General features: G+C 37.7%; 1 protein-coding gene across 4 annotated transcripts in view; it reads right to left on the bottom strand.

Moving 5' to 3' along the window:
- Nucleotides 1-19299, bottom strand: part of lrrc7 (leucine rich repeat containing 7) — an 87849-nt gene that overhangs the window by 43648 nt on the left and 24902 nt on the right. For all 4 annotated transcript variants that reach the window (XM_067373819.1, XM_067373820.1, XM_067373818.1 and 1 more), the window contains exons 2-4: nt 3068-3270; nt 1279-1396; nt 1074-1152 (exon numbers count right to left, since the gene is read on the bottom strand). In XM_067373819.1, coding sequence (XP_067229920.1) covers nt 1074-1152; nt 1279-1396; nt 3068-3270 — 400 coding nt within the window. The remainder of the gene's footprint in view (nt 1-1073; nt 1153-1278; nt 1397-3067; nt 3271-19299) is intronic.

Below are 19299 nucleotides of genomic sequence, written 5' to 3' on the forward strand. Positions count from 1 at the left end.
ACGAAAAACGGGGCCTTTAATACTTTAATCTTAAGGAAACCAGGAACACAACTAACTTCTTCCATTTGAGTGGGAAGATAATAAATACAGCCAATTCATATACTGTATGATAAACTAAACTAGATAGGAAATGGAGTTTGAAGGAAATGGCAAAAATAGTAGAAGAAATGCTTCAAATGGCATGCTTCTTTTTATATTTATTATTCACAGTTTTAGTATTACCATCTCATATATGAGGGTCTACAATAGAATACTTGTATTAAAAAATAACAAAAACACTTCACAGTACCATTTAAATAAACTAGCAAAGGCAAATGAGATTTAAAAAAAGGTTAAAATTTAACCAAAACTCTATCAATATAAAATCAAAATAAAAATGAACATGGATTTGTCAATAACCCATATGTACATTATACAATAATTATCAAACATTTAAAGGGATAGTTCACCCAAAAATGAAAATTCTGTCATTAATTACTCACCCTCATGTCGTTCCGCACTCTTAAGACCTTTGTTCATCTTTGGAGCGCAAATTAAGATATTTTTGATGAAATCCGAGAGGTAAATGACTTTTCCATAGACAGCAATATAACCACCACTTTCAATGCCCAAAAAGGTACTAAAGACATCGTTAAAACCATCGACGTGACTGCAGTGGTTCAACCTTAATTTTATGAAGTGACGAGAACTTCTTGTGTGCAAATACTTTTTACAATATTTTACAATACTTTTTGTGTGCAAAAACAAACAAAAAAAATAACAACTTTATTGCACAAAAAGTATTCTCGTCGCTTTATAAAATTAAGGTTGAACCACTGCAGTCACGTCGACGGTTTTAACAATGTCTTTAGTACCTTTCTGGATGCTGAAAGTGTTGATTATATTGCTGTCTATGATGAGTCATATACCTCTCTGATTTCATCAAAAATATCTTAATTTGTGTTTCGAAGATGAATAAAGGTCTCACGGGTGTGGAACAACATGAGGGTAAGTAATTAATGACAGAATTTTCATTTTTGGGTGAATTAACCCTTTACGTTCCCAGTCTTTATGATGTGAGCAACTCTACTTACTTGGCTATAGGATTTACACTGGCCTCCACAACTGATAGACATTTACAGCATTTAATGTTGTCTGGAAACTCTTGAATACCTGAAATAAAGTCAGTTTTACCATGTTGATACATTTGTGTATAAAGGTACAATCATATACAATCATACCAATGTGAAAAACAAATTAAATTAATTATACATAGAATAAATTGAGTAAAGGATATACCATTTTTACTAATATCTAATTCCTTTAGATTCACAAGGCTGGCGATGGTGGTTGGCAGGCTGGAGAGGTCATTGTCAGGCATGCTCAACTTCTTGAGCGCTTGACAGTTGAAGAGTTGCTGAGAAAGACGGAGAAATAGGGAGACCTGGTTGAAGGTTGTGTTCATTTTTTGACGAAACTCTGAATATTACAGTATATGCAGAACCATCATAGCTCTCTGAACCATTCTTTCACAATTTTAACCCTGGTGAATCCTGACATTGTCATCCTGGAATATGGCCATGATGTGTCTTCCTACATGCTTGTTTAAGAAATGAAAAGCTAAATACTCCATCTATAAGAGTTAAAATTTAAACAGTGACCTTTTTTTTAATATATTTCTGAGCCGACAATCAGTTTAAAACCATCTTGTAGTCTCAATTCATTCATTCACTGAAGTCTGTACAAAAAAAAAAAAAGTATTAGTTTCAGCATTTCAACATTGCAGTAATAAGAAATGTTTCTTGCGCACCAAATCAGCATATTAGAAGGATTTCTGAAGGATGCTGAAAACCTTAATAACTTAAGCATGAACAGTGTTAAACATGAAACACAGTGTTAACCCACACTGTAAAACCTGATAATTACGGTAACTCAAATCCTTTGAGGAACCAATTGCCTTATACCATTTCAGTTTTAAAACCAATAAGTATGAGTACTGTAAACTCAAATACATTAAGTTAAATTCACTTATATTTTATTGTTGGTTTAGTCAATCATTAGAGTAAACTCAGTTTAAAGATTTGAAGTTCTAACAAATCTAACTAAGTCTTAACAACTTAACAAGTTCATCAAACTCAAAGTAATAAAGTTACATAAGAATAAGCAAAAATTAACATTGCTACATAGCAATGTTACAAAGCAGAACAGATTAAAGGTGCAATGTGTAATATTTTTGCAGTAAAATATCCAAAAACCACTAGGCCAGTGCTATATATTTTGTTCACTTGAGTGAAAATGAACTGCATGCCATTGATCAACACAAGCCATCCAGCATTTAATATGATATTCTAAAATCGATCTATCTTACCGCAGTGTGTCTGAAACAAGTGTCTCACAGCAGCCGCCAAGCGAACGCACGTTACGTTATAACATAATTTTCAACACACTCAAATGTATCTAATATGATAAACAGAGCTGTGTTACCTCATACTCATGACCGGAAAAGTGGAAGCGGCGCCAGCGACTGTGGCATAATAAAAGTTCCGCTGATCGTGAGGCGTGTGTTGCACAGTCGCTCTAGCAGCCTCGTTCAGCTCCCACAACACTCTGCCCTGCTCTGCTTCATACTACAGTAACATTAATAATCACATCCATGAACATGATTTGTTCCCCAGTCCTATCCCTGTTCTTTTGCACCGTCCGTTGAGATGAAGACCACATGCCCCAAGATTCTGCGCTCAAACTTGGCGTCATCAAGCTACGCCTTTGTTTTGAATAGGCTTCTAGTGACCTCTAGCGGACAAAATTATTACATACTGCACCTTTAAGAATGGCACTGAGTTTAAGTGTGAAAATACTTTCGCTTAAACACTTATCTAAGGAGTATATCAGAATAAATGCTATAGACAAACTAATCAATTATATTAAAACTTTTGAAAACTTTTGCTTTATAAGGAAACAATCACATCAATAATCACAATTTCATACACCACTTTGCTGTACTGCTGTACAAGATGTTGTTCAGGAGTTGATGTATCCACTGTTAGGCAGACAATATGCATGTTTAAGCTGACACTTGACAACTTACCTTAGGCAGCTCCTCAATCTGGTTGGCGTCAAGATAGAGCTCTTCTAGTGTGCGCTCGAAGCTGAAGATCTCCTTAGGGACCTGCTGCAGGCTACAGTGGGAATAATCCAGCACTGAGATGACCTCCTCTTCCCCCCGGAAGCATCGACAGGGCACCAGGCGGCCGATGATCTTCCTCTTAGTAGTCATCTCCAGACACTGCACTTAAGGAAGAGAAAGGAAAAGAACATGCTAGTTTATGACAGAAAAACACATACAAAAAAGGGATTCTCATAAGTATATTGCTGATTCACTAAATCACAAACACATTCACATAATACATTTCTACAATATTAAAGCTGTTATCATTTAAATCCTACGCATTTTACAACAAATTGCAGAGTACCACTTTGTCCCTATAATTGGTACCAAAAGGAAATTGTCTGGAGCTTTGTGTTTTATTCAAGCTGAGGTTGAGATTTTTATTATCCATGAAACTAACTTACTATAGACTATCATTATCTTTGCTTATTACACACCTCTCTGGAGTACTTCTCATTGGTAAATTGTGAATATTTTTCACCAAACTCAAAGTAATAAAGTTACATAAGAATAAGTAAAAACGAACATTGGTTAACAGTGTTTTGTGAAAATGTTTGTGTAACAGACCAGTGTTACTTTCATCATGTCTCTTGTGTCACTCCATGGTCTCTCTCTTTTCAACGTAAGTTGGTCCATTTTACTTTTATTCAGCATATATATATATATATATATATATATATATATATATATATATATATATATATATATATATATATATATATATACGTATGTGATAAATTGTTTTTCCTAGGATTATTTGATGAATATATATATATATATATATATATATATATATATATATATATATATATATATATATATATATATATATATATATATATATTCTTCATCAAATAATCCTAGGAAAAAAAAAAATATATATATACATATATATATATGTGTGTGTGTGTGTATATATTTATTTATTCATCAAATAATCCTAGGAAAAAAATGTATCACACTTTCCACAAAAATATTAAGCAGCACAATTGGTTTTAACATTGATAATAATAGTAAATGTTTCTTGAGCATCAAATCAGCATATTATAATGACTTCTGAAGGATCATGTGACACTGAAGACTGCAGTAATGATGCTGAAAATTCAGCTTTGCCATCACAGGAATACATTCTAAAATATAAAAATGTACAAAAAATACAAAAGTACAAAATAAAAAAGTTATTTTAAATTGTCAGACTTTTGAAGGGTATAGAGTACAACATAAAGGGGAAAATAAAGTATATCCAAAGAGAATTCAAAGTGAAGATATTTGTTCTTCCTGCCTGAGCAAAAATGTTTTACCACAAAGATGTATAATTTGCTAATTTGAATAACTGGCTGGTCCAAGCATAGCCCTCGATTATGCATGGACTTGCAGAATGTAAAGTAGTAATACACAAGCATATATTTTCAGCAACATGATAAACTTTTCATTGCATTTATATTCATTATTCAAATATGCAAAGAGTACAAACACTTGCTGGTCAGTCACACCAATATACACTTTGTGATGTTTAGATTCAAATTGTTACTGTTCTGATTACAATTTAGGAATACTTTACCAGGGCACTATAATATTGACAACACAACCATATTTTAATATTTTTTAAAAAGTTGTTTAATGTCTCGTGAAGATATGAAAATCTGTTATTTATTTGAACATTCTCCTGTCTACAATTAGTTTCGATTTTTCATTAAGTGCATCTGAAGCACCTTCCTCTCATTATTTATTGGGATTATTATTCCTCAGGAGGAAATGTTTGGCTGATTGCTACATTAGACAAATTAATTACAGTAATCATCCACTGTTTCATGTGTAAATTTTTGTGTAACAGACAAGTGTTACTTTCAAGTCTCTTGTATCACTCCATGGTCTCTCTCTTTTCAACGTAACTTGAAGCACCTCAAGTCGTAAAAATAGCCTCTGAGATTTAAATTTTTATTTTTTTAAGTGAGCATAAACCTTTTGATACATTGTTAGAAATTCAGGAGTCTCCAGTTAAAGTGTGAAGAAAAAAAAACCCAGCAAGGAACCAATAAGAGACACAAATAGCTGGATAATAGAGCACTTAAAACAGACAAAAACATGTTAGCATTTATGCTGGTCCTTAGTTGATCATGAGCTGGTTTGAGCTGGTCCTGAGCTGGTTATAGCCTGAGCTAAGGAGGACCAACTAAAGACCAGCTTAAACAAGCTCAAACCAGCTGCCATGCTTCACATACTGTACCTAATTTTTTTTTCAAGATAATCGACAAGTAAGCTAAAATAATTTCAACTCAAATTAATATTTCATGTTCAGTTTTATTTATTATTTTGGCAATGTTAGTGTAAGAGGCAGGATAATCAACAGCCAAATGTGCTAAATCATAAGACACTTTTGTCAGGGATTTTATATAAATTAATAGTCTTTTAATGCCTTTTTTCCTTTAATTTACAGCAAATAAAAAACAAAAACCTGCATTCCAATAAACACAAACACCTCCATGTGCAGTCACATATTTCTGAATTACCAATTTCTCACTATCATTCAGACTTCCATAACGAAATTCAAAATCATACATTAACTGCAAAAAAAAAAAAAAAAAGTCTAATCCTGCCGGACAGGGTGCTGTAATTGCATGCGAGGCGGAGATGGTAGGCCTTACCAGATCCCACATAAAATGCGCCACATCCCCTTAATTTGAGCCTTGAGATGAGCATCATAAAGTGTCTGATAACATAATTTCTGCCCTTTAAGACAACAACAATCTGACATAAAGACTCAATGCTGTACTTCAGAGGTGTTAGTGTGCAGTAACCTGTGTCATAAATCAAAGCAGTTTATCTGATTATGAAAGCTCATTTAATACCCATGAGAGAAACCCGTCTGGGAGCTAATCGCAAATATCAGTCAGCGAAAAAGGAAGCAGTATAACACAAAATTGCTTATATCAATCAACTGTGACGAGAAATGTCTCTACTTCCTCTGTCCTGACAAGAAGCCAAAGAGAGAGAAGAGACACAGCGGGCATTATAATGTTCTTCAGGGATGGAAACGCGCTGCTAAAACAATGTTTAAGAGGGCATTAGGGAATAATGTCTGAAATGAAAGACAAGCTGCACTAATGCAGAGTGCTTTTGTCCCTTGCAAATGCAAATGTATCACTGATAATTAAAACATCCTCCACTCAACAAAGACAAGCAGCCGCTCTGGATGAACGACTACACAGAGGATTCTGGAGATTAAAATTTCAGGAAGAGTTAGTGTAAGAGAGTGGAAATTTTAGGCTGCTATTGCTTGAACACAGCAAATATTATCCTGCTGCTCAAAAAAAGACCTAAATTTAACATTTATGTATTTGAATTGCATATGTAATTTCCATCTATTTGGATTTACACAGTTTTCGCATTAATAATAAACTTAATGTTATGGATATTTGTCAGACATACAGTACATAAATGAATGTCATACAGTCATGCATAAATGCAAAGAACAGAAAACAGGTATGATTTCTGTAATAGTACTAATAAACTCTATGTATATTAAATACACAATAACCAGAGTTATTTTTGTATCATGAATAAATCTAACTTGTTTTAATCTCATACATTATAACTTATTAAATATTGCTTGTTCCAGAGCTAACCATATTTTTTCCATACTTTTTAACTGAATAAAAAGTTAAAATAATAATATTTGCTGATTCTAAGCAATTTGAACAATTGATTATTTAAAACATATTTTAAATAAAATCAAATCGATGCAAATATACTATAAACTATGCCACAATAATGAACTATGTCATGATTTTCATTTATTTGTTTTTTGTTGTTTTTTTGAGTACAGAAATCTTACCTGTTTCATTTATCATTGACTGACAAATATGCATCACATTATGGTTATTACTTCAGATTTTTGAAGGGTAGTACAATATATACAGTATATATACAGTATATAACTGAATTCAAAGCGAAGACATTTGTTCTTCCTGCCTGAGCAAAATTATTTTACCACGAAGATGTATAATTTACTCATTTGAATAATTGGCTGGTCCAAGCATACCCCTTCATTGTGGATGGACTTGCAAAAATGTAAAATAGTAATGTAAATGGATGGAAATTTTATATGCAGTTCAAATACAAATACATCTTAATTTTTTTTTTTTTTTTTTAGTCTATGAAGTTCCTCATATGGGAAATATAAATTTTCTTCTATATTATTGTGTGAATATGTCACTTCCTCTCACTGATGATGTCGTCTTGAGAGGCGTTGCATAGTAACTAAACCAATAGGCAAGAATGATGCAAGAAGAAGGAAGAGTTACAGGACAGGTGATACTTTAAATGAATGAATCGGATGAAAACCGACTAAGTGTATGGAGGGGGCATAATTATTTCACAAGACCACTCCAAAAAAATGCAATATCACTACAGGCCACTGTATCTGCTTTATCTGGTCACCTTACCAAGCTTAAGATCTAATATCCTTCCATCTGAATGACCGCCACATGCCGAGATCTGTCAGCCACCACGTGAAAGGAAAAACAACGTTTCCTTGGGGATTGTGAGATAACAAAACAATGGCTCGAGATAACAGACTTTCTTTCAGGAGATGTGCTTGGAGAGAGAGATAATCGGTTCTGATAAGATAAAGTCATGTTCACCCACAAGAAAATAAAAACGTCTCAGATAATATAGTGGATTTTTCTGATTCACTTGTATGTGAACCCTAGTCATTTGTACAGCTCCTATGGGTCCTTCTGTGTCCTCTTATTGGATCCGGAGAAAAGATAATGCCAAGGTGCCACTACAGTCATCACTGCAGCTGAATGAAAATGAGTTTACATAACAAAAGCCTGAATTGAACTGGAAACAAAATTTTCATTATATAATACACTCAAAACATGCATATTAATGGTCAATTTCTGTGCATGAGACATTGTGAAGGGCAAAGTACGTAAGACATGCTACAAAGAACAAAAAACGACATCAATACACCACTGTTCAAAAGGTTTTGTTTGGGGTCACTAAGATATTTTGCAAGAACTTAATACTTTTATTCAGCAAGGATGCATTAAATTGATCAAAAGTAACAGTAAAGACATTTAGACAGTATATTCTTGCCTGAGCAAAAATGTTTTACCACGAAGATGTATCATTTGTTAATTTGAATAACTGGCTGGTCCTAGCATAGCCCTTCATTATGCGTGGACTTGTAGTAATACACAAGCATATGTTTTCAGCAACATGATAAACTTTTCATTGCATTTACAGGTGCTGGACATATAATTAGAATATCATCAAAAATTTGATTTATTTCACCAATTCCATTCAAAAAGTGAAACTTGTATGTTATATTCATTCATTACACACAGACTGATATATTTCAAATGTTTATTTCTTTTAATTTTGATGATTATAACTGACAACTAAGGAAAATCCCAAATTCAGTATCTCAGAAAATTAGATTATCACTTACTTAAGACCAATACAAAGAAAGGATTTTTAGAAATCTTGGCCAACTGAAAAGTATGAACATGAAAAGTATGAGCATGTACAGCACTCAATACTTAGTTGGGGCTCCTTTTGCCTGAATTACTGCAGCAATGCGGCGTGGCATGGAGTGAAATCTGCATCTTCATAAACCTCAGAAAACACAGTGGACCAACACCAGCAGATGACATGGCACCCCAAACCATCACTGACTGTGGAAACTTTACACTGGACCTCAAGCAATGTGGACTGTGTGCCTCTCCTCTCTTCCTCCAGACTCTGGGACCCTGATTTCCAAAGGAAATGCAAAATTTACTTTCATCAAAGAACATAACTTTGGACCACTCAGCAGCAGTCCAGTCCTTTTTGTTATTAGACGCTTCTGACGCTGTCTGTTGTTCAAGAGCAGCTTGACACAAGGAGTGCGACAGCTGAAACCCATGTCTTGCATACGTCTGTGCGTAGTGGTTCTTGAAGCACTGACTCCAGCTGCGATCCACTCTTTGTGAATCTCCTCCACATTTTTGAATGGGTTTTGTTTCACAATCCTCTCCAGGTTGTGTTTATCCCTATTGCTTGTACACTTTTTTTCTACCACAACTTTTCCTTCCCTTCGCCTCTCTATTAATGTGCTTGGACACAGAGCTCTGTGAACAGCCAGCCTCTTTTGCAATGACCTTTTGTGCCCTCCTTGTACAAGGTGTCAATGGTCGTCTTTTGGACAACTGTCAAGTCAGCAGTCTTCCCCATGATTGTGTAGCCTACAGAACTAGACTGAGAGACCATTTAAAGGCCTTTGCATGTGTTTTGAGTTAATTAGCTGATTAGAGTGTGGCACCAGGTGTCTTCAATATTGAACCTTTTCACAATATTCTAATTTTCTGAGATACTGAATTTGGGATTTTCCTTAGTTGTCAGTTATAATCATCAAAATTAAAAGAAATAAACATTTGAAATATATCAGTCTGTGTGTAATGAATGAATATAATATACAAATTTCACTTTTTGAATGGAATTAGTGAAATAAATCAACTTTTTGACGATATTCTAATTATATGACCAGCACCTGTATATTCATTATTCAAGTATGCAAAGAGTACAAACACTCGCTGGTCAGTCACACCAATATACATTTTTGTGATGTTTAGATTCAAATTGTTAGTGTTCTGATTACAATTTAGGAATACTTTACCAGGGGACTATAATATTGACAATACAACCATATTTTAATATTTTTTAAAAGGTTGTTTAATGTCTTGTAAAGACATATGTGAAAACCTGTTATTTATTTGAACATTCTCCTGTCTACAGTTCATTTAGTTTTTTTCATTAAGTGCATTTAAAGCACCTTCCTCTCATTATTGGGATTATTATTCCTCAGGAGGAAATGTTTGGTTGATTGCTACATTAGACAAATTAATTACAGTAATCATCCACTGTTTCATGTGTTTGCCAGTTTGCTGTGGGTACACACATGCCACAAGTCGGGTAATCGGAGCACCCTCGACTCTGGTTCAGGGAAGACATGGAGAGCAAAATCTGTTATGTGAGAGATTCTGATTATCATTGTTGTCTTTCATTTTCTAAAATGAAAACTAAAGTGTATTCAACTCTAAAGGAATGGAGAGAAGCATTAGCACAATCCAATGACTTTCAAAAAGAAAAAAATCAAGATTTTAGGTTATGAATGTATTAAGGACAGTTGGGCCGTACGATTAATAGCATTTCAATCGTGATCATGATTTCTGCTTCTCGATTAATTGAGCATAATAGTCTGTGATATTTGCTGGCTGGTTATTTATCCTGAAACCATATTTTTCTTTCATTTTATGTCAAAGACTATAGAATAACACAAGACGCTTCACACGTATTATTGTGAATGGGAGAAAGAGCAATGCGCGATATGGTGGATTAAGTCCCGCCTTCTAAATAAGAGCCAATCGACAATTGGTAAAGTCATCGTGTCACTGCAGTGGCCGTTACAAGCTCCGGTTCCTATAGAAACAGTCAGATGCGTGCCTTCGAAATGAGAAAGCACAAGAGACGCGCATTTAGGATTGCGCATAAGCATTAGCTTTATCTAGCCTGAAAAATATTTTTTTTGTCATGATTTGAGCGTTTAGAAACAAAATGTATGAGACAGTTGTTGTCAGATTTCATTGGTGATTTCAAATATGAAATTTAACTAAAAGCTTGGCAAACAGCTTTGGAGAATTTGATGTTTCCTCATTCAAAGAGATAGGAGCTGCATTTGCATGCCCAAGAGGCATTTCAAAGATGGCCACCGAGTGAAATGACTTGTCTTTAAGGGAATTTGTTTTACGTCTCTGTTATCTTGCATTGGTAACGAGCCTCCATGAGCTTTTATGCTCAGGGTTGCCAGTTTAAATCCCCCAATTAGAATTTTTCTCTTAAATGGATTCCTTTTCGTTTTCACTTTATTTTACAGTGGCGTAGTTACATTGTAATTACTCAAATAAGTACTGAGTACTATTAATTAACTACATGTACTTACTATACAGTTAGGGTTAGGGTTTGGTTTAGTGTTAGTTACTTGTAATTATGCATAATTTACTGTTATTACTATAGTAAGTGCATGTAGTAATGTGTAACTCCGGCACTGTAAAATAAAGTGTTACCACATTTTCTTCCTAGTGTTTACATAATCTTCCCAATGTGGCAAACACACTTGACTGTATAGTTTGCAGTTGTGTTTGCTTATTAAATGCAGTTACGCAACATCTGTGCTTCATACAAAGTCTTTTGTTTTAATTCAAAAATGTAATTCATAATTTGGAATTATTGTAATTAATATTAGAAATTCCACTGTTTTAGCTTTTGAGAGAAGCTTCTTAAGGTTTTACCAGTTTTCATAATGGAGAGAGTACATTTTTGTAGATGTGATAAATGATTTAAAAAAAAATTCTGATGAAATGTTCTCATTGTTCTCAAGTGTGAATAATAATCGTGATCATAATTTTTGAGCAAAATAATCATGATTATCAGTTTAACCATATATGGTGAGGACAGTGCGGAGGACAAACTTATTGTCACAGTTCCCTCGTCTCCAGAACTCCATTTCCCATGATCCTCTTGTCTCCTCACCTGCACTCACTTCCCTCATCATCTCCTCATCGTCACAGATCACCTGCACCTGTTCCTGATCATCATCACCTCCTATATAATGGACTCATTCCCTCCACTCCTTGTCTGTCCTAAATGTTATCCTAAATGTTATATGGTAGTGCTTGCTTGTTGTCTCCTCGTTGTATCAATAAAAACCCATCTATTGTGGAAATCCGTTAACGCCTCATCTCTACAACAGCAAACCGTAACAGAAGGACAGACCAATACCACTGGATATCCACAAAGGATAATATGGGAATTTTCCTCATCCCCGAGGCTCCAACTCCTTCTCAGCCTTTCACAACTACATCTGCGGCCGACCGGCTCATCTCATCTTCCAGGTTGGTCGTTCACTGGAGAGGTATGTGGAGGAGTTTAGAGCTTGCTTTCCTGACTAACTGGTCAGATGCACTTTTGAACACCCTGTTTCTGGACGGACTGGACGATGACACTATCCATTTTGATGAACCTGAAAATTATTTCTCCTTGAGCGAAACCATTCATCTAATTTCTGTGTCGATGAGGTTCAGGATATGTGTCAATCCCGTCCAGTCCCTCCAGAAACCGAGGTGGCCAGGCCAGTTGGTCAGACTCCTTCTTCCTCCACATATCCCTCCAGTGAACTGATTTCCTGGTCTACGCTGGACCCACAATCCTCCGTTGGGCCCAGAAGGTGGAGGAGGAGGAAGAAGCCCTCTCCGAGCCCTCTCCGAGCCCTCTCCGAGCCCTCTCCGAGCCCTCTCCGAGCCCTCTCCGAGCCCTCTCCGAGCCCTCTCCGAGCCCTCTCCGAGCCCTCTCCGAGCCCTCTCCGAGCCCTCTCCAGTGGCTGTAGGGATTCTGGTGGAGTATGAGGGGATGGACTGGCCCTTAGCTCCAGCCGCCACCGCCGAGCCCTCAGCTCCAGTCTCAGCCGCCGCCGAGCCAGCCGCTTCAGTCTCAGCCGTCCACGAGCCCACTCCTGCCCACAAACCCACGCCATTCCTCCGACTCCTGAAGTCCCTCCTTAACCTCCCCCAAGTATTTTTTTTTTGGGGGGGGGCAAGTACCCAGGGGTGGGATACATGTAGGTGGGCCTCAAAGAACACCTGACCCGCCGTGGCAGCCCTCTGCACCTGACCCGCCATGGCTGCCCACTGCACCTGACCCACCATGGCTACCCACTGCGCCTGACCCGCCATGGCTCATGGACCCTCCTCTCCTACCCATGCCTCTCCCTGCACCGGCATGAGGTCTCCAGGGCGCCCACCCCCCCTCCCCGGTGTTACATCTACGGCGCGTGGTCGCGCCTACCGGGAGGGGGCGGTACTGTCACAGTTCCCTCGTCTCCAGAACTCCATTTCCCATGATCCTCTAGTCTCCTCACCTGCACTCACTTCCCTCGTCATCTCCTCATCGTCAAGGATCACCTGCACCTGTTCCTGATCATCACCTCCTATATAATGGACTCCCTCCCTCCACTCCTTGTCTGTCCTAAATGTTATCCCAAATGTTATATGGTAGTGTTTGCTTGTGTCAATAAAAACCCATCTATTGTGGAAATCCGTAAACGCCTCATCTCTACAACAGCAAACCGTAACACTTATGTCCTGTTACTGTTCACCATTTACACTTTTTTTTTTTTTCATGTTTTTACATTTTTAAATCACATTTAAATGATCCTACAGTGTGATAGATCCATTTTTAAAAGTACAAATATTATTTTTAGAGGTCAAGATCATAAAAGCTGCCTAATAAAAAAAAAAAAAAAATTGTAAATGGAGTACAGAATGTCACACCACAGGAAATGCCAACTTTCTAAAATTTCATGTCAGTTATCTATTAGCTCAACAACATTAGCTCTGGATGGTTCGACACTTCCAACAATTCAGCTGTTTACTTTTCAAAAGACGAAATATGGAATAAAGAAAATATCAAAACCTCTACATAATCAAATTACTTAATGTTCACATAATATTGGTATATTATAGCCTTATAAATAAGGTTTAAATGGCAGATCTATATTGTGATTATATTCACAATAATGCTCAATCTTTTCCTATTACACAACACTTACAACATAATAAAAACATTAAGGATACAAATTTTCATTACAAAAAATTTATTTTATTTTTAGAAACAGTCCCAGATATGACAGCACGTTGCTATGCAACAAAATAACGATCCACCATGGGAGATGCGCAGTGGTATGGTAAACAGGTCAAAGCTGTTGAATCCTGGAATATAACACGGCTGGATCACCGTACTGACCAATCAGCATTCACAAACAGAACTATCCATTTAATGACTTTAAATCCAACACAGAGTAACAACATTTTTATCCAATAGGAAAGCCTGCAGCCGAGTACATAAACAAGCAGTCTTGAGTGATTTCAGTGAGTAGCCAGATCTGCCCAGGGTGCTATGGAAACTGCATGACGCAAGAGCTGCTTCTGCAAAGGCGAGAGGACACATTCACAAGTTTCCCAGCTCCGCTCTAGCAAAATGGCTTAATTTCTGTCTTGCAGTCGCCTCACATAAAGACATCTCCGATAATTCACTGCCATTCCCGTAGAGGATAACTCTAATGACTTTGGTGAAGCCAGGCCGCATTATGTGAGATCTACAGAGAGCGGAGATGCCACAAGATGAAATGCTATCAGTGTCCCTCCTCAGCCGGTGAATGAGGTTACATTTATCCTGCCAAACAGACTTTAACATCTCTTCTGTTTTATAAAGGTTATTTATTTGACTGAAGCAAGGGGTAAAGGCACTCTTAAAGGTAATAAAAGCAGAACATTGTATATGGCCATTAAAAATGCATGTATATCTAACAACCGCATTCTCAGAGCCACATGCAGCCAGCCTGATACATATTGCTCGTAATAGCTGAAAACTGTTTCCTAGGAAACCACCTCTAGAAGCTGAAATGTATTTTCTTACAATAATTTCACACATTCTTCTCTCAGTCAGTAAAATGAGCCACATAAAGGTCAAAGTTTCAACTTATAAATCAAATTAATATATATATATATGCCTATATATATAGTAGTGCAAAAGTCTTAGGCCACCACCAGCTTTGTTGTTTTAGCAATGTTTTAATAACCATATTTATTTTTCAGTCTCTTTATTACGATATAAACAGAAAATATCACAAAAAAATCTGAACAAAATTGTTTCTTTTAAAAAAAATTAGTATTTAGTGTGACCTCCTGGAATCCTTCCATTTTCTCAACAATGAAACTATGAGAAACTTCTCATCAGATTTTGACAGTTTTCTTGGCCAGTCCTTTTCAGTTTCATTTATGTTTAAGAGAGCCAGGTTGTTGATATTGCTCAAGTGTAAGGGTAGGTCACTAAATACTTGCTACTTTAGCCTATAAAAGCTGTTGTTTCAGATTTGTTTCTGTTTTTTAATACTGCATACAAATTTAATATATTTTCTGGTTATATTCTAATAAAGAGACTGAATAATAATTATTTATGGTCATTATATCATTGCTAAAACAACATCTAATGGTGGCCTAAGACTTTTGCACAGTACTGTACATACACATATATTATGTGCTTTACGTACTGTATGTGTGTTGATCCATGTTTATGTATGAATAAAAGTGATTGTGTCTTTTCAGATTAGATTACACCCCTTGTTTTGATCTCTTAAACATTTTGTAGCAAAGCTGTATTGGAATGGACTTTCAATGGAGGGACAGATATTTTATAAAAATATCTTCATTTGTGTTTCAAAGTTGAACAAAATGTGTGTATGGGTTTAAAACGCCATGAGGGTGAGCTCTTTCATTTTGGTGTGAACTAACCCTTTAAAAAACAAAATAACATATATGTAACACAGTTCGTAAATGTGGGAAGAAGGAGGAAGGAGGCGAGAACTGGCGAACGTTCAACAAAAGTTTTAATTCCAAAAATAAACAAACAACAAAACGAAAGTAATGCCGGCAGACCCTCGCGGACATATGCCGGCCACACAAACATAATAAAACATAAAATAAAGTCCAGGCCTGGTCCTCTCTCGTCCTTCACTGTAGTCGCTCCTCCTTTTATGCTCCCGGAGCTCCTCTGTGAGGGACTCAAGGCCGGTGCGCCTCCCAGATGAAGCTCATTAACACTCGCGCCACCGGCCTTGTGCCGTTCCCTCACGGATCTCGCCCGCCCTGGTCGCCACATACCACATACCCCCATACTCCCGAGACTGCGCTCTACTCCCCCCCGGGACCTGTCTCGGCGGCCGCAGCACCTGGGGGTAAGGACAGACGAGACGAGAGAAAGGAGACGGAAGCAAGGGGAGTGAGAAGACGAGAGAGGGGAGAGAGGAAAAAGAAAGAGGAAAAAAAAATTCTGGGTCCGGTTCCCAGACACACTGCCGCTCGGTCCTCAGCCTGCCAAGAGGCTTTTCCTCGCGGTGCCACATGCGATGGCACTGGACGCTTGGTGGACGGCCCGATCCTCGACTGCCTCCTGGCGGCCAGCGATGGCTCCTCCGGCTGAGGGCAGCCGGCAGCGAGTCCCCCGTCCCCTGCTCCTCCCCTTAATGGCGGATGGCAGCAGGCTCCGGCCCACGGCAGACGGCGGCGACTCCTCCGCTCCCTACTGGACGGCAGCCACCCCACCTCATCCCAGGAGCACGGCATCCGGGTCTCCTTCCCACCTTTCACAAGGCTCCAGTACCACCGCCTCGGGCAGCCTCTCACGGTCTACACACACTCGCTGCCCGAACTCCGCAGCACCGCGATCCCCCTCAGCAGCGAGGGCTCTCCGACAGCATGTCCCTCCTTCCTCCCGGGTTTCGGCACCAATGTAACACAGTTCGTAAATGTGGGAAGGAGGCGGGAACCGGCGAACGTTCAACAAAAGTTTTAATTCCAAAAATAAACAAACAACAAAACGAAAGTAATGCCGGCAGACCCTCGCGGACGTCTGCTGGCCACACAAACATAAAAAAACATAAAATAAAGTCCAGGCCTGGTCCTCTCTCGTCCTTCACTGTAGTCGCTCCTCCTTTTATGCTCCCGGAGCTCCTCCGTGAGGGACTCAAGGCCGGTGCGCCTCCCAGGTGAAGCTCATTAACACTCGCGCCACCGGCCTCGCGCCGTTCCCTCACGGCTCGCGCCCGCCCTGGTCGCCACAATATCACATTGTGAATTCAAACAAAACACTATTTACACTATTGTCCAATGCTATGTTTTACAGAAATTTGTTTAAACATCAGTAGTAGGTGACAGCTTAATGCATTTAAGTTTAATGCATTGATTTCAGAGTAAATTCTGAATATCTTAAAGCAGAACTAAGTAACTTTTTTACCTTACGATGGTTAATTGACTTGTAGTGGTGTGTTTGAGGCCCCTTTGGCACGCCTACGCCAGAAAACAGCACTTGCAAGTTGAGCTGCGCCGACCTCGCCTCATATTCACGTTCACGCGAGAGTGACAAAATGCTTTACGGTAATTCAAAAACAATGTATATATTATGACTTTATAAGACAATTTCTAAAAATTACCCACCTCCATCGAGATTTCTTGTACTGTATTTGCAAAACTACTGCGCTGGTGAGCGTTGTAGTCGTTGTAGTCCAGAGCTGTGCTTGGAGTATTTACGGAAGTGTGATTCACTGAAGGAACCTGTAGGGGGAGCTTCGCAAATCTTACTGAGTTCCGCTTTAATATGTGTGTAAAAACTATTGTATTGGAAGTAACTGTTAAATAAAAAAGTGAAATCCTGCAATTTTTAGTGTACTTCTTAAAACAATCATTATTTCAGTATCGTTTTGCAATAAGGTACCATTTGTTAATGAATTAACTAAAACTAATATTAACTAACAATGAGGAATACATTTGTTACAGAATTTGTTAAGGTCTTTGTAACGTTAGTTAACAAGCACAATTGTTCATTATTAGCTCATGTCCATTAAATAATATTAACAGATACAACTTTTGATTTTAATAATATATTAGTAAAGGTTAAAATTAACATTAAGATTACTGCTTTATATCATGGGTGATCTGGTCTTGTGTTTGTTTTGGGTGGGTTTTGCTTGTGTTTTAGTTCTGTTTCCTGTGTTTGAGTTCATTTCAATTTTTTTTCATTTATTTGATTATGTGTTGCACCTGATATTCATTTCATTAATTAGTTTACCTGTGTATTTATACCCTGTGTTTGTTCAGTTCATTATCCGTTCTCATCTTATTAAGTTGGATGTTCCGTTCCGGTGTTCTATTCAATATATTTGGTTTCTTTTGCGTTGTTAATCAATCGACTTTATTTCATCCCCGCTGCAACACATACTGACACCTTAGAAGTATTTTTCAATGTTAGTTCATGCTAACTAATGTCATGTTAGCTAACGTGTTACCATTATTTCTAATTAAAATAGAGCCTCTGATCTCTTCTAGAGTTGCATGTGTGAGACTGTGGGTTTTGTGATTGTGGTTGAGTCTGACATTGATCTCCTGGGAGTCCTGCCTCAGGACAGTTAAGCTCAAGGGGGAAACAGGATTATATGAGCACATCTGCACATTAGTAGAGAAAACTATTCCACAAGATGTCTATACTGTTGTAGATCAGAATGCTAGGTTATTTATTAGCTTTTCTTTTAGGTTTTATTGTTAAAAAACATGGCAAGAATGTTACATTCCAAAGCCAATTTCTTAACTATATTGCTACACTTTCATCTGCAGATATATCAACACACTTGTATTTTCATTGATCTTGTATACTGTTATGGTGAGTCATGGTATCTTGTCCTGTTATTGTCACTTGCACTGCCTGCCACATGTTTAGAGTAGCCTTCTCTGTCAGCGTTGAGGGTTTTACATGTGATATATGCAGGGGGGAAAATTCAAAAATTAAAGACACACATCCGAATTTTAATCGAGGATAGTAATAATGCAAGGGCTCTAGATATGGCTTTGGATGTGACTAGCTTTGTGAACCCCATACATTGTTTGGTTCCTGTTGCAGAGCCCCTGCAGCAGGGCAACTGGGTGGCTGAGAGACGGCATAGTAGCAGGACAAAACACCACTCTACCAGTCCAATCAAAACATTAAACAGGTTCTCCCCACTAAGTGATGCACCCACTGAGAAACCTGTTGAAAGTGCCCTAGATATTGGCAAATCTATATTACAGAACGTGAAATTAGAGACACCAGCCACCATAGTCAAATGTTTGCCGGGAATGTTTGTCTTAACTCAATGGCTAGATTTCTAAGTGGTGTCCACAGAACAACATAGATTTCAGAGACTGGACAATTGTAATTGGATAAGTTTTTGGGGCAGAACTGACCTGTTGAAAAGAGATGGACTTCATCCCTCCTTGAGTGGTGCCACTCTTTTTCTCTAGTAATATGGCACATAGTCTTAGAGTTGAAACTTGACCAAAGCCAAGTTCAGACTGCACGATTTTCAAAGTAGTTGGGTCACTGATCTTTTCACACTGCATGACTATCTTGGCCAGCATTCAGTCGCTGCTGTGTTCATACTGCACGATGGATTGGCGACAGAAGGTTTCACACTGTATGACTTTACAATAGGAAGAATCGCAGACAACTCTGTCTGACATGCA

This window comes from Chanodichthys erythropterus, chromosome 21, assembly GCF_024489055.1.
Source record: "Chanodichthys erythropterus isolate Z2021 chromosome 21, ASM2448905v1, whole genome shotgun sequence".
NCBI lineage: Eukaryota > Metazoa > Chordata > Actinopteri > Cypriniformes > Xenocyprididae > Chanodichthys > Chanodichthys erythropterus.